Source organism: Hyperolius riggenbachi, chromosome 7, assembly GCF_040937935.1.
Source record: "Hyperolius riggenbachi isolate aHypRig1 chromosome 7, aHypRig1.pri, whole genome shotgun sequence".
In the NCBI taxonomy this organism is placed as follows: domain Eukaryota; kingdom Metazoa; phylum Chordata; class Amphibia; order Anura; family Hyperoliidae; genus Hyperolius; species Hyperolius riggenbachi.
Window position 1 is genome coordinate 26130848 of NC_090652.1, and position 20043 is coordinate 26150890.

At 47.4% G+C, this 20043-nt stretch overlaps 2 protein-coding genes across 3 annotated transcripts in view; both read left to right on the forward strand.

Moving 5' to 3' along the window:
- Positions 1-20043, forward strand: part of LOC137524173 (E3 ubiquitin-protein ligase TRIM39-like) — a 123444-nt gene that overhangs the window by 45998 nt on the left and 57403 nt on the right. The gene's annotated exons all lie outside the window — the stretch shown is intronic.
- LOC137525447 (E3 ubiquitin-protein ligase TRIM39-like) lies at positions 9-8982 on the forward strand. 2 transcript variants are annotated; one of them, XM_068246538.1, is made up of 2 exons: positions 9-91; positions 7203-8982. In XM_068246538.1, exon 2 carries the CDS (start codon positions 7204-7206, stop codon positions 8746-8748), a length of 1545 nt encoding a protein of 514 aa, XP_068102639.1. In that variant the 5' UTR covers positions 9-91; position 7203; the 3' UTR covers positions 8749-8982. The 2 variants fall into 2 exon arrangements, with proteins under 2 accessions (XP_068102639.1, XP_068102638.1); XM_068246537.1 differs by lacking the exon at positions 9-91 and adding an exon at positions 543-766.

Sequence of the window (20043 nt, forward strand, 5' to 3'; positions counted from 1 at the left end):
TCGGATCATTGAAGAGATCCGGATCTTTGATCCGAATCTCGGATCATTTTACTACCAGAAGCATTCGGGGGTGAAATGAACAGCAGGACAGGTCTGTGGACAGGAGAAGGGGAGGGAGTGGACACACAGAGAAGGGGAGAAGATGGACAGAGGGCAGGGAGTGGACAGAGATGGGAGGAGGGACGAGCAGAGAGCAGAAATGTTTGCACGTAATACCCACATGCTGAAGTCATATGCATTACATATATTTCACCTATATCATATATGTTCATCTGTACACTTTGAAAGAAAAGGTCGCACAGTGAAAGAAAGCATTCCCAGAAGATAAGTGCAGCTGTTTAGTGCCGTGTGCAGGAGGATTATATTGCCTTTCAATCACACTGTCTGCAAAGTTACTGAGCTATGCTGAGCCAAAAGCTTCCAATGTGATCACTGTGCAGCACTACGGAACAGACAGCCTATAATGGGCAGCACATTGCAGCCAGTATGTGTGCTCTACACATATCTGGCAGTGGCACCCATGTCCCCTCTCTCTCATCTACCTGTCCCTGCAAGGCTGGCTCCCATCCAACAGAGCGATCCCTGCTTCCAGGACCCCGCTGCCCGCTGAGAGGGGGCGTGTCGCTCCTGGCCCCGCCCCTTTTGCGATCCGAATCGTTCATTTTGATGATTCGGATGATCGACTCATAAAATAGATTCGGATCAAAGATCCGAATCGTTCATGATCCGGACAACACTACAGCCCACAGCTAGTGCAGGACTGCAGGTAACTAATGGTTGTGTGACCTCCTTGTGTCAGTAATGTCGTCACCCTCTAACTCCAGTGTCCCTCTCCTGTCTCCCTGCTGCCTCATGTCCCTCTGATATCCCCTCCTGTACATCTGTACCCCTCCTCCAGTCCTTCTCTCTCCCTCTGCTTCCTGTTTCCTGCCACCTCCCTCTCCTCAGTTCTTCTTCATCTTCCAGGACTCCCTCTGCCATGCTCCCCAGTCCTATACTAGCCATGCTCCCCAGTCCTGTACTAACCATGCTCCCCAGTCCTATACTAACCATGCTCCCAAGCCCTGTGTCAGCCACTCTCCCCAGTCCTATATTGGCCACGCCCCCCGGTCCTGTATCAGCCACGCTTCCCGGTCCTGTATCGGCCATGCTCCCCAGTTTTATATTGCTTACTCTCCCCAGTCCTATGTTGACCACGCTCCCCAGTCCTATATATTGGCCGCGCTCCCCAGTCCTATATCGGCCACGCTAACCAGTCCTATATCGGCCACGCTTCCCAGTCCTATATCGGCCACGCTTCCCAGTCCTATATCGGCCACGCTTCCCAGTCCTATATCGGCCACACTTCCCAGTCCTATATCGGCCACGCTCCCCAGTCCTATATCGGCCGCGCTCGCCAGTCCTATATCAGCCACGTTAACCAGTCCTATATCGGCCACGCTTCCCAGTCCTATATCGGCCACGCTTCCCAGTCCTATATCGGCCACACTTCCCAGTCCTATATCGGCCACGCTCCCCAGTCCTATATCGGCCGCGCTCGCCAGTCCTATATCAGCCACGTTAACCAGTCCTATATCGGCCACGCTTCCCAGTCCTATATCGGCCACGCTTCCCAGTCCTATATCGGCCACGCTCCCCAGTCCTATATCAGCCACGCTCCCCAGTCCTATATCAGCCACGCTAACCAGTCCTATATCGGCCACGCTAACCAGTCCTATATCGGCCACGCTTCCCAGTCCTATATCGGCCACGCTTCCCAGTCCTATATCGGCCACGCTCCCCAGTCCTATATCGGCCACGCTCCCCAGTCCTATATCGGCCACGCTCCCCAGTCCTATATCGGCCACGCTAACCAGTCCTATATCGGCCACGCTCCCCAGTCCTATATCGGCCACGCTCCCCAGTCCTATATCGGCCACGCTAACCAGTCCTATATCGGCCACGCTAACCAGTCCTATATCGGCCACGCGTCCTATATCTGCCACGCTCCCCAGTCCTGTATCGGCCACGCTTCCCAGTCCTATATCGGCCACGCTAACCAGTCCTATATCGGCCACGCTAACCAGTCCTATATCGGCCACGCGTCCTATATCTGCCACGCTCCCCAGTCCTGTATCGGCCACGCTTCCCAGTCCTGTATCGGCCACGCTAACCAGTCCTATATCGGCCACGCTTCCCAGTCCTATATCGGCCGCGCTCCCCAGTCCTATATCGGCCGCGCTCCCCAGTCCTATATCGGCCACGCTCCCCAGTTCTATATCTGCCACACTCCCCAGTCCTATATCAGCCTAGCTCCTCAGTCCTATATCGGCCGCGCTCCCCAGTCCTATATTGGCCAACGCTTCTCAGTCCCTATATCGGCCACGCTCCCCAGTCCTATATATCGGCCACGCACCCCAGTCCTATATCGGCCACGCTTCCAAGTCCTATATCGGCCACGCTCCCCAGTCCTCTGCTGCCCACTCTCCCCAGTCCTCTGCTGCCCACTCTCCCCAGTCCTATATCTGCCACACTCCCCAGTCCCTATATCGGCCACGCTCCCTAGTTTTAGATCGGCCACGCTCCCTAGTCCTATATTGGCCACGCTTCCCAGGCCTATATCAGCTACTGCTCCTTAGTCCTATAACGGCCACGTTCCCCGGTCCTGTATTTGCCACGCTCCTCGGTCCTGTATTGGCCACGCGTCCCGATCCTGTATTGGCCACGTCCTAGTCTTATATTGGCCACACCCCTGGTCCTGTATCGGTCATGCTCTCCAGTCCTGTATCGCCCACGCTTCCCACTCCCACACTATGTAAAATTGGCCATGAATGCAGACTCGCTGTCGGCCATTTTTTTTAATGTAGGCCTATAGTAATTACTATTGGACTACTACAGAGAAGCTGAGAAGGAGGCAGAGCGGACAGGCTGCATTTGTCCAGACTTTGTACATGCCTGCTGTGGCGGAACATGTTCTGGACACTGCAAATGCACACTATGAAAGTCTATAGAAATTAACCATATCCAGTCTCATTAATACTTTCAACAGAAAAATATTACAAAACTGCTGTGATCTTTGGAACGACCTGCATAGCAGTTAATTCATTGAGAATGTTGTGTCCATTGCACACAGGGGCAGTCCGCCCATAACACCGCCTGATGATGTGCATCAGGCAGCAGTGATGCTAGAGTGGTATCATGCCCGCTCCCCGCGGCCGCTGCTCATTTTACCTTCTCAGTGGCCGCTTCCTCTGACAGTCCCTGCCCCCCGCTAGCTGCTACAAGACCTCAGATCAGCAGCTACCTGCGGCGTCACGTGATGAAGGATCAGTAGAGCGGCTCCACTAGCGGCCTATAAGCAGGAAGTACTTACTTCCTGTATATTCCCCGTTACCAGAGGAACCGCTCTCCTGTTGCTTCATCACACCACGCAGTAGGTCGCTGCTGATCTGAGGTTTTGTAGCGGCTAGCGAGGGCGCCAGGGACTGTCAAAGAGCCGCGGGAGGGAGGAGCAGTCTGGCTACCTACTGATGGACCTATCTGGCTACCTAAACTGGGGCAACTATACTGCCTATCTAAACTGGGAGCACCTACAGTCAGGTCCATAAATATTGAGACATCGACACTATTCTAACATTTTTAGCTTTATACACAACCACAATGGATTTGAAATGAAATGAACACAATGGGCCCGATGCGATTGTCAGACTCGCCAGTGTTAAACGCTGGTGAGTCCGATAATCAGGCGACAATAAAGTCGCCCGATCCAATTGCATTTAGCCCTAGGCAGGGTGTTAAAAAACTCGCTTGGGCGATATTATCGCCCAGCAATAACTAAAAAAAGGGAATAGTGCTCAAAGCGAGACAAGACCAAGGCTAGAAAAGCATGTAATAGGTACAAAAATCTTCACTTTATTATATCAAAAGGATAAAAATCAATAACTGGATGTCAGGCAGAACAATCACCCTCCCACCCACCAATTATCGCCCAGCAAGTTCCCTACACCCTATCCTATTGCACTTTGCATGCCTCCGGGAAGCGATGCTTCCCGGCAGACATGAGCGTTAGCTTAGACCTGCAAATAGCAGGTGTAAACATGCTAACGCACGACATCGCCGCTGCATCTGGGGGTCTACTTTAATAAGGAGACCCCCAGAGCTCCCCACCGGCCGCCGCTAGTCTGTACAACCCCCCACGTAGCTGAAAAGATAATAGTAAGCAATTTCCCTACCGCCGCTTTACACCCGCCGCAAGTCCCCGCTGTGTAATTACAGTGTATGAGTTACTGTAATTACACTCGCTAATAACAGACTCCCGGCAAAGCATCTTTGATTCAGCCGCCGGGGCTTCCCATTGGTTCACAGGCTGAGCCATTTTCATTGGTCCAGACCAGCCTTCCTCAACCTTTTTACCCTGGAGGAACCCCTGCAAAAATTTTTTGATCTCGAGGAACCCCTGCTTTACGCACACCCCACTTTGCATTTATTTATTTGTAAAAAATGTTTGGAATGATGTATGATTTTCGTTCCACTTCTCACATGTACACCACTTTGTATTGGTCTTTCACAGGGAATTCCAATAAAATTGATGCATGTTTGTGGCAGTAATGTGACAAAATGTGGAAAACTTCAAGGGGGCCGAATACTTTTGCAAACCACCGTATCTCTACATACATTATATGCATTTTAGTGCAGATTTTGCCAGTGTAATCCCTGCCTCAATTGAGCGAAGCAGGTGAAACTAGGCGCTGCCATAGCACTAAAGGGTGTGTAAGAGTAATTCGGGGTTTGAGTGATCTGCGGACGCCGAATTCTCCCTCTGAGTTGCTATATGGGGAATAGTATTTTACGGAAGGAGGAAGTGCGCCATAGCGAGGTTTGCAACGCGACCAATAGGACGCGTGCAAGCTGTTGGAACGCAGGGCGGACGGTGGCATTATGGGTAATTAACCCCGCCGCATCCAGCCCGCACACATGCAGCAATTACAGCTCATTTGAATCACGAGTAATCACTTGTGAGAGCACCGCTGATATATATATTATATCACAAGTTGTACGCATATGACTTCAGTTACTGTCATCTTGGGATGCATATACACATCAAATTTTGATTGCTCAATTTCCCCACTTCCATGTAGTATGAAGAAGATTGTGAAGGTAAGCTCCCAAACTACATGGAAGTGGTCAAATTGGTCAATCACTATTAGATTTGTGTAGACACTCTAAAGCCTGGTACACACATTTAATTATGGTTGGCCAATCACTGACCAGTTTTACCACCTCCATGTGGGGGGCCAGCAGATATTGGGCCATATGCAAATAACTTTTTATCCTGAGTTATCGCCTTGGAGATGATTTTCATATTCTCTTTATAATAACTTTGAAGCATTTTACAATTGAAAAAGTACCCAAAAGTTAGTAAAAAAAAGTACTACTGTATCAACATTATTGTAAGTATTTTCTTGCTTGCATTTTATGGCAAGGTGTGAAAATCTCACCAGGGAGAAAAAGTCAATTGCATATGGATCCTTGATTTCTACGAGTGTATTGTGTAGGCAAGCTCTCGCATACTACATGATAGAGGTGGTAAAATTGATCATTGATTGTCCAATCATAATTGAAAGTGTGTATGTAATGAATAGCGGAGATGCCGCCGTGCGAGCAAGCGGCAGGGCGGCTATCTCCGCGTTCCAGCCGGCGGCTTCTGCCGCGCAGCAACATGCTGCTGGTTCGCCTGGTCCTTCTAGTGCACACAGATTGAGAGCTACGCGCCAGGCGACAGGCCCTTTATGCTAGCAGAAGGGGAGTCAGCTGATCATGCCGATCAGCTGATCCCAGCTGGGGTGGCGCTGTGGAGCGCTCTGGGTATATATAGGACTTGCCTGGCAGTTGCAAGTTGTCTGCTGTTGCGAATGCTAACGTGTGAGCGCTCAGACCCCAGTCAGATCTTACAGTGTGTTAGAACCAGTCGGAGCTGGGAATTCACACTTAGTCAGATTCCGTGGATAGCCTTTAAAGTATTGTATTGTGAGACTTGTTTACCATTCTATTAGACTAGTTCCCAGGTGTTGAGACCAAGGACCTCACACCTAAGACTAGGAGATTGCTACATTGCTACTGTTTATCTGTTAGACTAGTTCCCAGGTGTTGAGACCAAGGACCTCACACCTAAGACTAGGATTGACATATATACTTTTACCTGTTATGATCTCTGGCTTTCCTAACCACTCTCCTGCTTACTGATTCGGTACCTTTGCCTATCTGATAACTGTTGCCAACATTTGCCTGTACCCGGATACCGAATCAGTCTTCCGTCTCTGTACCTTATCTGTCCGTGTGTTGCCGACCTGGCTTGTCTGACCTTTCTGGCTGTCACTCATTCGTTGGGTGATCGGCCTTGCTGTACTGTCCGTGACACTTGCTCTTCAGGTGTTCATTAGCTGCGAGGGTCACCTGCTCCTCAGGAGACCATCTTGCAGCTCAGACAGTGGTCTCTACCCCTCAGGAGTCCACTGGCTGCAGTACAGTCTGATTCCCAGTCCATCGGGGAATCCTTGGCTGCAGCACAGTCTGATTCCCTGCTCCTCAGGGAATCCTTGGCTTTAGCCCGATCACATCTCTCATTTCACCAGTTACCACTCTTGCAGCCCGGTCAGTGGTCCCTGCCCCTCAGGTGTCCACTGGCTGTAGTACCATCCAAGGTTCCCTGCTCCTCAGGGATTCCTCGGCTGCAGTACAGTCTGTATCTCCTCCACATAAGGAGATAATCTTCAGCACAGTCAGTGGTAACCTGCCCTTCAGGGGTCCACTGGCTGCAGTGCAGTCTGATTCCCTGCTCTTCAGGGAATCCTTGGCTGCAGTAGTGTCTTTATCTCCCGCTCCTCGGGAGAGAACTTCTCTGTATACTGTTGCACCAAACACATTATCACATTGGGTGTCCTGTGTCTAGCTATACTAGTATTATTGGTGATTCTGCAGATCACCATATAATCAGGTATAGCATCTGTATTATTGGTGAGAAAAACCTCTGTGTTGCTGACACCAATCGTTACAGTGTACCAGGTTTTAGATAAAATAAATTAGAGCCAAACTTTCTCCACCTGTTTTTTTAATAAATCAAAAGCAGGTTTGTTGAATCAGTTATTGGTTAATGAGGTCACAAATGTCTCTCTCCGCCCTCTTTATGATGCCAATGATCAGTCTCCTTTCCTTTCTCCCTCCAGAATGGCAGCTGCTTCTTTTGGACACGAGTTGAGCTGCTCCATCTGCCTGGATGTTTATACTGAGCCGGTGACGCTGAGATGTGGGCACATCTTCTGTCAGGGCTGCATTGTGACTGCTCTGGATGCGCAGGAGAGGTCCGGAGTCTATTCCTGTCCAGAGTGCAGAGAGATGTTCCAAGATCGTCCTGTGCTGGAGGGGAACAAAAATCTCAGCAACATTGTGGACAACTTCATAGCCATGGAACAAGAGAAACAAGAGGTTCAGTGTACGTTTTGCATGGATGGCCCTGTTCCAGCCGTTAAGACTTGCCAACACTGTGAAACCTCCATGTGTGATAATCATCTGGCAGCCCATAACAAGACAGTGGACCACGTGTTAGTGGAGCCCACGTCCTCCTTGATCAGCAAGAAATGCTCCATCCACAAAAAGCTCCTGGAGTATTACTGCTCTGAGGACTCCACCTGTCTGTGTGTGTCCTGCTGTCTTGTTGGAACACACAAAGGACACCAGGTGGAACTTCTAGAGGAGGCTTCTGAGAAGAAAAAGGAGGAACTAAGATATGATCTTAAAAAGATGGCTCCAAAGAGAGGGATAAATGAAGAGAGAATCCAGAGCCTACAGGACCACAAAAGAAAAGCAGAAGAAAAAGCAGCTGATGAGAGGAAGAGAGTCACAGCTCTGTTTGCAGACTTCAGAAGACAGCTGGAAGTCCATGAGATGAAAGTCCTGAATGAGATCACCAGGCAAGAAGAGCAGATATCACAGTCTGTCTCTGATTGTATCCAGCATCTGGAGACACAAGGAGGGGAACTGTCCAGGAAGATGGCTCGCATTGAGAAGATGTGTAATATGACTGACCCAATAGCTGTCCTGCAAGACCCACAATCCGACACAGCTGACCAAGATATGGAGGAACCTTCTCTTCCTGATTCGGATGATTTTCTCGTTTTGCTTGTGTTACAAAAATCCATTCAGGAACTCATTACTCAGATGAAATCACAAACTGTCTTCTCTTTTCCAAAGAAAACAGATCTGTTACTGGATGAAGATACTGCAAATGACAGTTTGGATTTGTCTGATGACTTCAAAATTGTCTTAGTGTCTGACATGGATCAGGACAGACCACCTTCACTGGAAATGTTTACAGAATACCCTCAGGTGATGAGTTGTCAGAGCTTTTCCTCTGGGAGATATTACTGGGAAGTGGAGGTCAGTGATGATGGAGATTGGGATGTTGGGGTAAGCTATGCTAGTATAGAGAGAAAAGGGAAGAAATCCGGCATTGGAGATAATAACAAATCTTGGAGCTTCCGCAGATATGAGGATGAACATTCTGCTTCCCATGATTCACAGAGAAAGTCATTAAATCCTCAGTCTCCCTGCAGAAGATTAAGAATATATCTGGATTATGAAGCTGGCCGTCTGTCCTTTTACCAGCTGGATGACCCCATCAGCCATTTACACACCTTCACTGCCACCTTCACTGAGCCCCTCCATGCTGCTTTCTATGTGTGTGACAAAGCTTGGGTGAAGATTTCTTCCTAAAATGGCATTTCAGAGGTGTTGGCTGGTATGTGAGAGAGCATAGCACACAATCTCCAAATAACCTACCTATCCCGATTTTGACACAATTTTATTGTGTCTCTTTAAAATAAGTTATATGTCAACTGCAAGAGACTTCTGACTTTCAAGCACACTGACAGTCACCTTTAAAAGTAGAAGTGCTATGATGTTGTTCGTTTTTCTTTTGTTTTGTTTGTTTGGTTGGGTTTTTTTGGGGGGGGGGTTTTGTTGCTCAATTTTGTAAATCTTTTGCTCAGTTTGTGTTTCTGGCCAGAATGACCATTTTTGGAAGAAACGTGCATTTGTAGTTGCTATGGTAACAGGGCTTGTTTACTGTTAGAGATTGGATTTATTAGTGTAGGCTGTAAAGTGATGTCTCTAGTGAAGTACATAGATTATATGTATATTGTTTATTATAATGCTGAGTAAAATGCGAATAAATCCAGATAATGGAGATGTTTGTTCTAAAGTGCGTCAGAGCTAAAAGTAATACATTCAAATAATAGCTCAGAATTCAGACCACTTAAATGTAACCTTTTTGTATAAACACAGCTTTCTGCAGCTTTAAATCCTGTCTTGAAATTTTGATCACATGACCAGAAGCTAATCTGTGAGACGGTGAGCTTTCAAGCCTGTGGGTGTGGCTTCTGCAGCTGCTTGGATTGTGTCATCTGCACTGTTCAGACTGAAAGGGATCGGGCACAGGCTGTGTTATGCCTGAGAAGATTGCTGCCTATAGCACAGACTACAGTGCAGGAAGTGGCTGGTGTCTGGGCTCCTGAAAAGGCTTTTTACAATTGTAAAAGTATTAGTAAGTAATTGAGGGATTTATAGACACCTGAGTGTCACTGTACACCGATGTAAAGAAACATATGTGCCTACACTGAGGGTGTAACAGTTTATTACACCAGAGGATTAAATTACAAAATTACACAATCCTTTGTGTTAAAGCGCACCTGAACTCAGAATGTCCTCTCTGCTCTAAAAGATACACAACAACATAATAAGCTTTAACCTCCCTGGCGGTAAGCCCGACCACAGGTCGGGCTATGCCGTTCAGGAGGATTTCTCAGGCTCTGGTGGGCCGTTTTGTATAATTTTTTTTTTGGTACACGCAGCTAGCACTTTGCTAGCTGCGTGTACTTCCCGATCGCTGCTACCCTCCGCGCCCCCCCCCCCAGACCCCTTGTGCAGCCTGGCCTATCAGAGCCAGGCAGCGCTGAGGGGTGGATCGGGTCTCCCGATGACGTCGATGACGATCGTCGCCATGGCGACGGGGGAAGCCAAACAGGAAATCCCGTTCTGAACGGGATTTCCTGTTTGAGCTGATCGCCGGAGGGGGTGGGGGGATGCCGCTGCACAGCGGCTATCATGTAGCTAGCGCTAGGATAGCTACATGATTAAAAAAGAAAAAATTTAAAGTGCTGCGCTGCCCCCTGGTGGTTTTAATAGACCGCCAGGGAGGTTAAACAAAAAACGTTTCTTTGTTAATGCTGATGCAAATCCTGCAATAAATCTGCATTGTTCCTACTTCCTGATTCTTGGAAGCAGACATATTGTTAATATCCTGTTGTTTCAAATGAGCTTATCTGCCATCTCAGCCATAGGCAGTCATGTGACACAGGGGAGAGATCAAATTACAGCTTGTGATTACACAGATGAGGGGGAATTAGACAGGCTAAACTCTCCAAATACATACAGGGTGCATTTCTCTCCGTTTTCCTTCTATCCTGTTGAAGAGTTCAGGTCCACTTTAATATTATCATATTACTGAATTATAAAGCGCAAACATATTCCGTGATGCTGTACAAAGTAAGAAACAAACATGGGTTTACAAAATAATACAGACAATGGTGTACACCAATATACAAAATACAGAATTGGTACAAAATATAGAATTGGTATCGTTATATGACAGTGACATTAATAAAATGTATAACAAATTGCAGGACACAAAGGGTGAGAGAGCCCTGCCCTTGTGAGCTTACATTCTAAACTGTTGACAGTACTATGGCCCACCTGTCATATTTGGCTCCAGGAATAAGGATGAGCGCCACACGAAATTCCAAACTCCAACGTTTGCGTCAGAATTTCCCAATTGAACGTCAGAATTCTCGGAATACCGACTTTAGAAATAAGTTTGCTCAGTGATTTGGCATGCCTGTGGGCTCAGCAGACATTTATCACTCTCATTTTCCCAAGAATTGCGGAACATATCTACTGCGCATGCTGGAGAGACAGGAATGCAAAGATCCAAAGTGAAATTGTAACCTTTGTGAACTTGGAATTGAAATTTGGAATTCTGACCGAAATTTCATCTAATTCGCAATTCCGACCATCTCTATCCAGGTATACATGGTAGGTTAAAAAAAACATTCTTTAAAAGACTAAAGGCTTTTGACACTGTTCCCCACAATAGCCTGGTGCAGAAGCTGCGGATACAGGGACTGGGGGAACGTGTGTATGTGGATAGAGAGCTGTGGCACTGTTCCCCACAATAGCCTGGTGCAGAAGCTGAGGATACAGGGACTGGGGGAACGTGTGTATGTGGATAGAGAGCTGTGACAGTGTTCCCCACAATAGCCTGGTGCAGAAGCTGAGGATACAGGGACTGGGGGAATGTGTGTATGTGACAGTGTTCCCCACAATAGCCTGGTGCAGAAGCTGCGGATACAGGGACTGGGGGAACGTGTGTATGTGGATAGAGAGCTGTGATAGTGTTCCCCACAATAGCCTGCTGCAGAAGCTGTGGATACAGGGACTGGGGGAATGTGTGTATGTGGATAGAGAGCTGTGACAGTGTTCCCCACAATAGCCTGGAGCAGAAGCTGCGGATACAGGGACTGGGGGAATGTGTGTATGTGGATAGAGAGCTGTGACACTGTTCCCCACAATAGCCTGCTGCAGAAGCTGAGGATACAGGGACTGGGGGAACGTGTGTATGTGGATAGGGAGCTGTGACAGTGTTCCCCACAATAGCCTGGTGCAGAAGCTGAGGATACAGGGACTGGGGGAATGTGTGTATGTGGATAGAGAGCTGTGACAGTGTTCCCCACAATAGCCTGCTGCAGAAGCTGAGGATACAGGGACTGGGGGATGGTGTGTATGTGGATAGAGAGCTGTGACAGTGTTCCCCACAATAGCCTGGTGCAGAAGCTGAGGATACAGGGACTGGGGGAACGTGTGTATGTGGATAGAGAGCTGTGACACTGTTCCCCACAATAGCGTGGTGCAGAAGCTGAGGATACAGGGACTGGGGGACTGTGTGTGTGTGGATAGAGAGCTGTGACAGTGTTCCCCACAATAGCCTGCTGCAGAAGCTGAGGATACAGGGACTAGGGGAACGTGTGTGTATGTGGATAGAGAGCTGTGACACTGTTCCCCACAATAGCCTGCTGCAGAAGCTGAGGATACAGAGACTGGGGGAACGTGTGTGTATGTGGATAGAGAGCTGTGACACTGTTCCCCACAATAGCCTGGTGCAGAAGCTAAGTATACAGGGATAGGGGAAAATATGTGTATGTGTATAGAGAACTGTCTAATGGACAGAAGGAAAAGAGTGATGGTAAAAAGAGAATACGCAAAATGGGAAACTGTTAACAGTGGGGTCCCGCAAGGGTCAGTACTAGGTCCAATGCAATTCATGTATTAACCACCCTGGCGTTCTGATTAAATCGCCAGGGTGGCTGCGGGAGGGTTTTTTTCAAATAAAAAAAAAACTATTTCATGCAGCCAACTGAAAGTTGGCTGCATGAAAGCCCACTAGAGGGCGCTCCGGAGGCGATCTTCCGATCGCCTCCGGCGCCCAGAATAAACAAGGAAGGCCGCAATGAGCGGCCTTCCTTGTTTTGCTTATATCATCGCCATAGCGACGAGCGGAGTGACGTCATCGACGTCAGCCGACGTCCTGACGTTAGCCGCCTCCGATCCAGCCCTTAGCGCTGGCCGGAACTTTTTGTTCCGGCTGCGCAGGGCTCAGGCGGCTAGGGGGGCCCTCTTTCGCCGCTGCTCGCGGCGAATCGCCGCAGAGCGGCGGCGATCAGGCAGCACACGCGGCTGGCAAAGTGCCGGCTGCGTGTGCTGCTTTTTATTTGATTAAAATCGGCCCAGCAGGGCCTGAGCGGCGACCTCCGGCGGTGTTGGACGAGCTCAGCTCGTCCAGACCGCTCAGGTGGTTAAAGGACACAGAGCTGTGTTTTCACAGTTTACTGCAGTGTGCCGCTGGGGGCACAGGGGTTGGGAAACACCATTACTTTCCTAGGGGGTGCTGATCCTCTGGCTCTGCCTTGGATCCTCCATATTCCCCTTTGCACAGTTTTCCACAGCTTGTAAGGGAATTTGTACTTCCCAGCTGGGGTCATGCCTGTACGTGCGCGCCATGACAAAAAGCTGTGAAATGTAGTCTGGTTGGATGTGAGTATGCTGTACCATCTCCCAGTGCGCATGCGCCGTGCACGTGACCCCACTGGGAAGTAAAAATTACCATACAAGCTGTGGACAACATCAGATGGGAGAAGAAGAGGGAGTATCTAGGGCGGGGCCAGAGGATCAGCACCCCCTAGGTAAGTAATGGTGCCTCCCCCAGCGGCACACCACAATATGAACCTCCCTTTGGGGAGATTTGTTTTTTAAACAGTAAAAACACACAGCTCAGTGCCCTTTAATGATTTAGCAGACGGAATACAGAGTAATGTTGCCATGTTTGCAGAGGATACAAAATTATGCAGAATTATCAACACGAAGACGGATACTGACATATTACATCAATATCGCAACAACGTGTCCATTATTATTATTATTATTATTATTTTTTATTTATATAGCGCCAACATATTCCGCAGCGCTTTACAAAGCACAATAAGACGACATTAGGAACATAGATACAACTAACAAATATACAGCAGAGTTCCAAGCAGCACAAATATTGTTACAAAAACAGTAAACATTAGGAGGATGACCCTGCCCTTGCGAGCTTACAATCTAATAGGTAGTGGGGGACACACTAGGTAAGGGGGTGGAGGATGGATGAGGCAGTGATTCTTTGCCTCTGATTACATTGTGACAAATAAGTAAATAAAGGGCTATAGCATGTTATAAGCTTGTCTGAAAAGGTGTGTTTTAAGAGTGCGTTTGAAGATGTCCAGGTTTGGCGCATGACGTACAGGCTGTGGAAGAGAGTTCCAGATAAGGGCTGATGCTCGTGTGAAGTCCTGGATGCGAGCATGAGAGGAGGTGATCAGCTTAGAGGCCAGGAGAATTTCTTGGGAGGAGCGAAGGTTGCGGGAGGGACAATATCTTGAGATTAGTGAGGAGATGTATGGAGGAGACAACTCGTGGAGGGCTTTGTATGTTAGAGTCAGGAGTTTGAACTGGATCCTCTGTCCATATTTGCATGCAGGCAAAACGCAGCAATTTGCTCATAGTGAAAACTGGCCCTAAGGCTTCGTTTACATCATATGCGCTTCCGTGCGCATATGGTAGCGTATGATGTGCTGAAACGCAGGAATGGCAGAAGGGCATAGACAGCCCTTCTACCGTTCACATCTACTGCGCTGCGCAGCAGTACGATGCGCTGGGAAGCGCTTGCGTACTGCTGCCTGCATTTTGCCCGGAAGCACAGAGCTGATCCCATCACTGTCAATGGATGGGATCAGCGGCGCGGATGGAGTGCGATCATATGCGCTGCGTTCGGAACGCACGGCCATCTGCGCTAGTCAGATGTGAACGAGGCCTAAGAGTGGTAGAACAAAAAATATCTATCTATCTACCTTGTACAAGAGTGTAAATGTGCCGACCCATCAAAACAATACAACGTTCAGCAAGTAATTTCTAAAATGCTGGCAACAAAAGTAAGTGCACCCCTAAATGAAGAATTCATAATTCTTCCTGAAGTGTCAATATTTTGTGTGCCAACCATTATTTTCCAGCATGGCCTGAACTCTCTTGGGCATGGAGGTCACTAGAGCTACACCGGCTGCCACTGGAATCCTCTTCCCCTCCTCCATGACAAAGCTGGTGGATGTTAGACAACTTGCGCTCCTCCACCTTTCATTTAAGGATGTCCCACAGATGTTAAATAGGGTTTGGGTCTGGAGAGATGCTTGGCCAGTCCTGCACCTTTACCCTCAGTTTCCTTAGCAAGGCAGTGGTTTTTGGTTGTTTTCACATTAGAATACTACCACGTGGCCCAGTTTCCAAGGGGAGGGGATCATGCTCTGCTTCAGTATGTCACAGTATGTGTTGGCATTTATAGTTTCCTCAATAAACCGTAGATCCCCAGTACTGGCAGCACTAATGCAGCTCCAAACCATGACACTCCCACCACCATGCTTGGCTGTAGGTAAGAGACACTTGTCTTCGTACTCCTCACCTGGTTGCCACCACACATGCTGGACACTATCTGAACCAAATAAGGTTATCTTGATCTCATCAGACCACAGGACAGGGTTCCAGTAATCCATGTCCTTAGTCTGCTTGTCCTCGGCAAACTGGGCTTTCTTCTGCACCATCCTTAGAGGAGGCTTCCTTCTGGGAGAACAGCCATGGGGACCAATTTAGTGCAGTGTATTGTCTGAGCACTGACAGGCTAACACACGCCACCCCCCAACCACCACTACTTCACCCTCTGCAGCAATGCTGGCAGCACTCATATGTCTATTTGCAAAAGACAAACTTTGAATATGATGCTAACAACTTCTTTATCTGACCATGGTGAGGTCTGTCCTTGGCGGAACCTGGCCTGTTACACTTCTATATAGTCTTGGCCACCATGCTGGAGCTCAGTTTCATGGTGTCGGCAGTCTTATAGACTAGGCAACAGGTGTCAAACTCAAGGCCCGTTTGTCAAATGTGGTCCTTCTTGCCATTTTACGTGGCCCTCGGGAGCATCACTGTAAGCAGTAAAAGAATGACGGCACACTGCTATCCCATTCAGAGGAGCACACCCGTGGCCCGTTTTCTGATTGAATTATTGTCATTTTGAGCTGGGGTGCAGCAACAAACCATAGGACCCCCTCCTGAGATCCAACCCCTTCTTTGTGGCTGGTTAAACACACATGACCACACCCCTCTCCCCCATCCCGACACCATCTCCCCATAAAGCGAGTAGGCCCAGCCCCAGCGCTGCATCATGTCTCTTCTGTTCTGTGCTGCCATACCTCCCACTTCTGATCACGTGACCTGCATTCAGAGCCAGAGGTGTGCAGCATAGAGAATATGGTCAGGAAGATCAGAGGAGAACCAAAGCAGCACTGGAGCAGGTAAATATTACACTGCTCCACTGTGCTACGCTAAAGAAAGGGGAGGAGCTGGCCCCTCGCGGTCGCTATAATTACGTCATTTAATTTGAGATTGTTCAATAAATTTTAAAGTGACACTGAAGCGAATATTAAAATAAAAAATGGATACCTAAGGAGAGGGAATGCTCTGGGTCCTATAGAGCCTTCCCGTTCTCCTGCCGCTCTCCGCTTTCCCCCATTAGCAGTCTCCAACCAATTCCGTCGTGGACAGCTCTGTTCCGGGTTGGGGAGACTCTGGCAGTGTTCGGAAGCACTTGGGCTTCTGAAGATGGGTTGCTCTGCACTGTGTGCACGCAAGCACCCTCTCTGGCGCACTTGTGTGTGTGCGCAATACAGAGCTTCTGGTCTTTGGAAGCTTGAGTGCTTCTGAAGTCTGTCGAAGTCTCCCGCAGCAGGAGATTCATACTGAGGAGACTGCGGGAGAATGAGGAGACCGGCAGGAGAACGGGAAGGCTCTATAGGACACAGAGCCTTACCTCTGCTTAGGTATCTGTTTTATTTAAATACTTGTTTCAGACTTCCTTTAAGTCTTAATAAACAATTTTGGCCCGCGAGTTAGATAGAGTTAGAAAGAGCCCCTTGTGTGATTGAGTTTGTCACCCTGGCCTAACTCATCTTTATGTAGAGAAGCCTTTTTTTTATTTTTTAAATCCTCAGAGTTCTCTGCCACGAGGAGCCATATTGAGTTTCCAGTGACCAGTATGAGAGAGTGTGAGAGCGATAACACCAAATGTAAAACACCTGCTTCCTATTCACACCGGAGACCTTGTAACCCTAATAAGTCACATGACCTTGGGGAGGGAAAATGTAACACTAACCAGTCACATGCCCACCGGGGAGGGAAAATGTAACACTAACCAGTCACATGACCCCGGGGAGGGAAAATGTAACACTAACCAGTCACATGACCCCGGGGAGGGAAAATGTAACACTAACGAGTCACATGACCCAGGGGAGGGAAAATGTAACACTAACGAGTCACATGACCCAGGGGAGGGAAAATGTAACACTAACAAGTCACATGACCCTGGGGAGGGAAAATGTAACACTAACAAGTCACATGACCCCGGGGAGGGAAAATGTCTGTTTAGGCAGATGCTCAGCACGAAGTACATTGGAGGCGGCTGCAGCATTGCATGGAACTGTGGCTACATAATCATTCACTCGTTACCTCGCTGGACTTCACTCTCCGAGACTCTCCAGGAGGACTGGGACCTTTTGGCCTGGGGGGAAAACACAACCTAGAGGCCCTTTTATGGCAGTCCCAGCCCAAAGCCATATCTTCTTTGTGAGCGGACGTATATACGGTAGTGTAAAGCAGCATTACATGCAATTACGTAGAGAACCCCCCTGCCCTCAGCAACCCAGGCTTAAGGTAAAAAATAAGTTGCTATTAGCAGTGATCAAAAGCCTGGGTTGGTCTTCAGGTGGCCACACACCATACAATTAAAAGATCCAATTTTTCAACAATTCGATAATTTCGATCAGTTGTCCCCAAATTAGAACTTTTCTTTGTTTTAGATCATTAAATCCGATTGAATTTCCCATTGTTTTTGAATTTCAGACCAACTTTATGAAAAATTGTATGGTGTGTGATGTATTGTCAATTACTTGATGTACAGTTCCAATCAATTTTTTCTGAGTTTTCAATTATGTTATTCATGATTGGGGAAAAATTGAACATAGGTGTGTGTTATATTGGTCAGATTTTTGAAATGTTACAATCAGTCAGATAAATTGATTGCTATTCTTGAATTGATACAATGAGGATGCAAAGTCGGCACTGCTGCATGTTGTGCGTTTATTGCCAGATTTTGTTCTCATCACAATGCGTGCAAGATATAAATAAATCACATACCGTGCAAGGGAGGCTTGTAGCTGTGAGCTGGTGGTGGGCGCAGGGTGCAGGAGTAGCCTGACGGCCGTTTCGCGCTATCTAGGCGCTTCTACGGAGGCCTAGATAGCGCAAAACGGCCGTCAGGCTACTCCTGCACCCCTTGCACGGTATGTGATTTATTTATATCTTGCACGCATTGTGATGAGAACAAAATCTGGCAATAAACGCACAACATGCAGCAGTGCCGACTTTGCATCCTCATTGTATCTATCTGAACTCTGCCTATCCCAGTCAGAGCACGCTGAACGTGCCACAAGAGTTTAACTCACTACAGCCCTGCAGGTCCTTCACAAGAGCAGATGTAAATCCTATGCAGTGCCGACTTTTTCTTCTTCCCCTCCATTTCCCCCTATTCTTGAATTGAACAGATATTTAAAAAAAATTGTGTGGTGTGTGGCCACCATTCCACTAGTTAGTTGGTTTGCCCCAAATCAAGTCTATAGTGAAAACAAAATGAGGAGTATGGTAGGGATTAGATTGTGAGCTCCTCTGAAAACAGTCAATGACATATCTATGTATTCTGTAATGTGCTGCAGAAGATGTCAGTGATCTATACATACGTAATAATAATATGGTAGGACATTAGGCTATCACTATGGTATTGGTAGGATTAGATTGTGAGCTCCTCTGAGGACAGTCAGTGACATGACTATGTACTCTGTGAAGGGCTGCAGAAGATGTCAGTGCTATATAAATACATAATAATAATATGGTAGGACATTAGACTATGACTATGGTAGGATTAGATTGTGAGCTCCTCTGAGGACAGTCAGTGACATGACTATGTACTCTGTGAAGGGCTGCAGAAGATGTCAGTGCTATATAAATACATAATAATAATATGGTAGGACATTAGACTATGATTATGGTAGGATTAGATTGTGAGCTCCTCTGAGGACAGTCAGTGACATGACTATGTACTCTGTAAAGTGCTGCAGGAGATGTCAGTGCTATATAAATACATAATAATAATATGGTAGGACATTAGGCTATCACTATGGTATTGGTAGGATTAGATTGTGAGCTCCTCTGAGGACAGTCGGTGACATGACTATGTACACTGTACAGTGTTGCAGAAGATGTCAGTACTATATAAATACATAATAATAATAATACGCTAGGACATTAGACTATAGGTGGCCATACAGCAGGCGACTTGGCGGCTGATCGACCATCCGATTCGACTAGCTGGGTGCTGGTGGGAGCGGTAAACGCTTGGTGCTGGTGGGGGAGTAAAACGCTGGGCTCTGGTGTGGTGGGTGGGAAGGAGGGTTAAAAACTGGGTACTAGCTACAGTGGGTGGAGGGGAACATCAAATAACTGGGTGCTGGCTGGGGAGGGGAGAAAAATGAAACATATATATATATATATATATATATATATATATATATATATATATATATACACACACACACACACACACTGTGTACAGTACACAAACACACTATACATACAATCTATACACACACATTCACAACATATACACAAACTGTACATACCCACAGAGCACACAAACATACGGTACATGCAATCTATACACACACACACTGTACATACCCACACAGCACACAAACATACTATACATGCAATCTATACACACACACACACACACTGTACATACCCACACAGCACACAGACATACTGTACATGCAATCTATACACACACACACACTGTACATACCCACACAGCACACAGACATACTGTACATGCAATCTATACACACACACACACTGTACATACCCACACAGCACACAGACATACTGTACATGCAATCTATACACACACACACACTGTACATACCCACACAGCACACAAACATACTGTACATGCAATCTATACACACGCACACACACACACACACACACGCACTATACATACAATCTATGCAAACACATACACTGTACTTACATACTAGATATAAACACATTACATATGCCCACAAAAACATGCACTGTACAAAGAGTATATACAAAAAAAAGTGCATTGTGTACAGTATATACTTACACACTACAAGGCAGGAGACACACATTTTGCAGTCTGGAGCCCTGCATAGCAAAACTTTCTTTCGGGGGAGGGGGTCT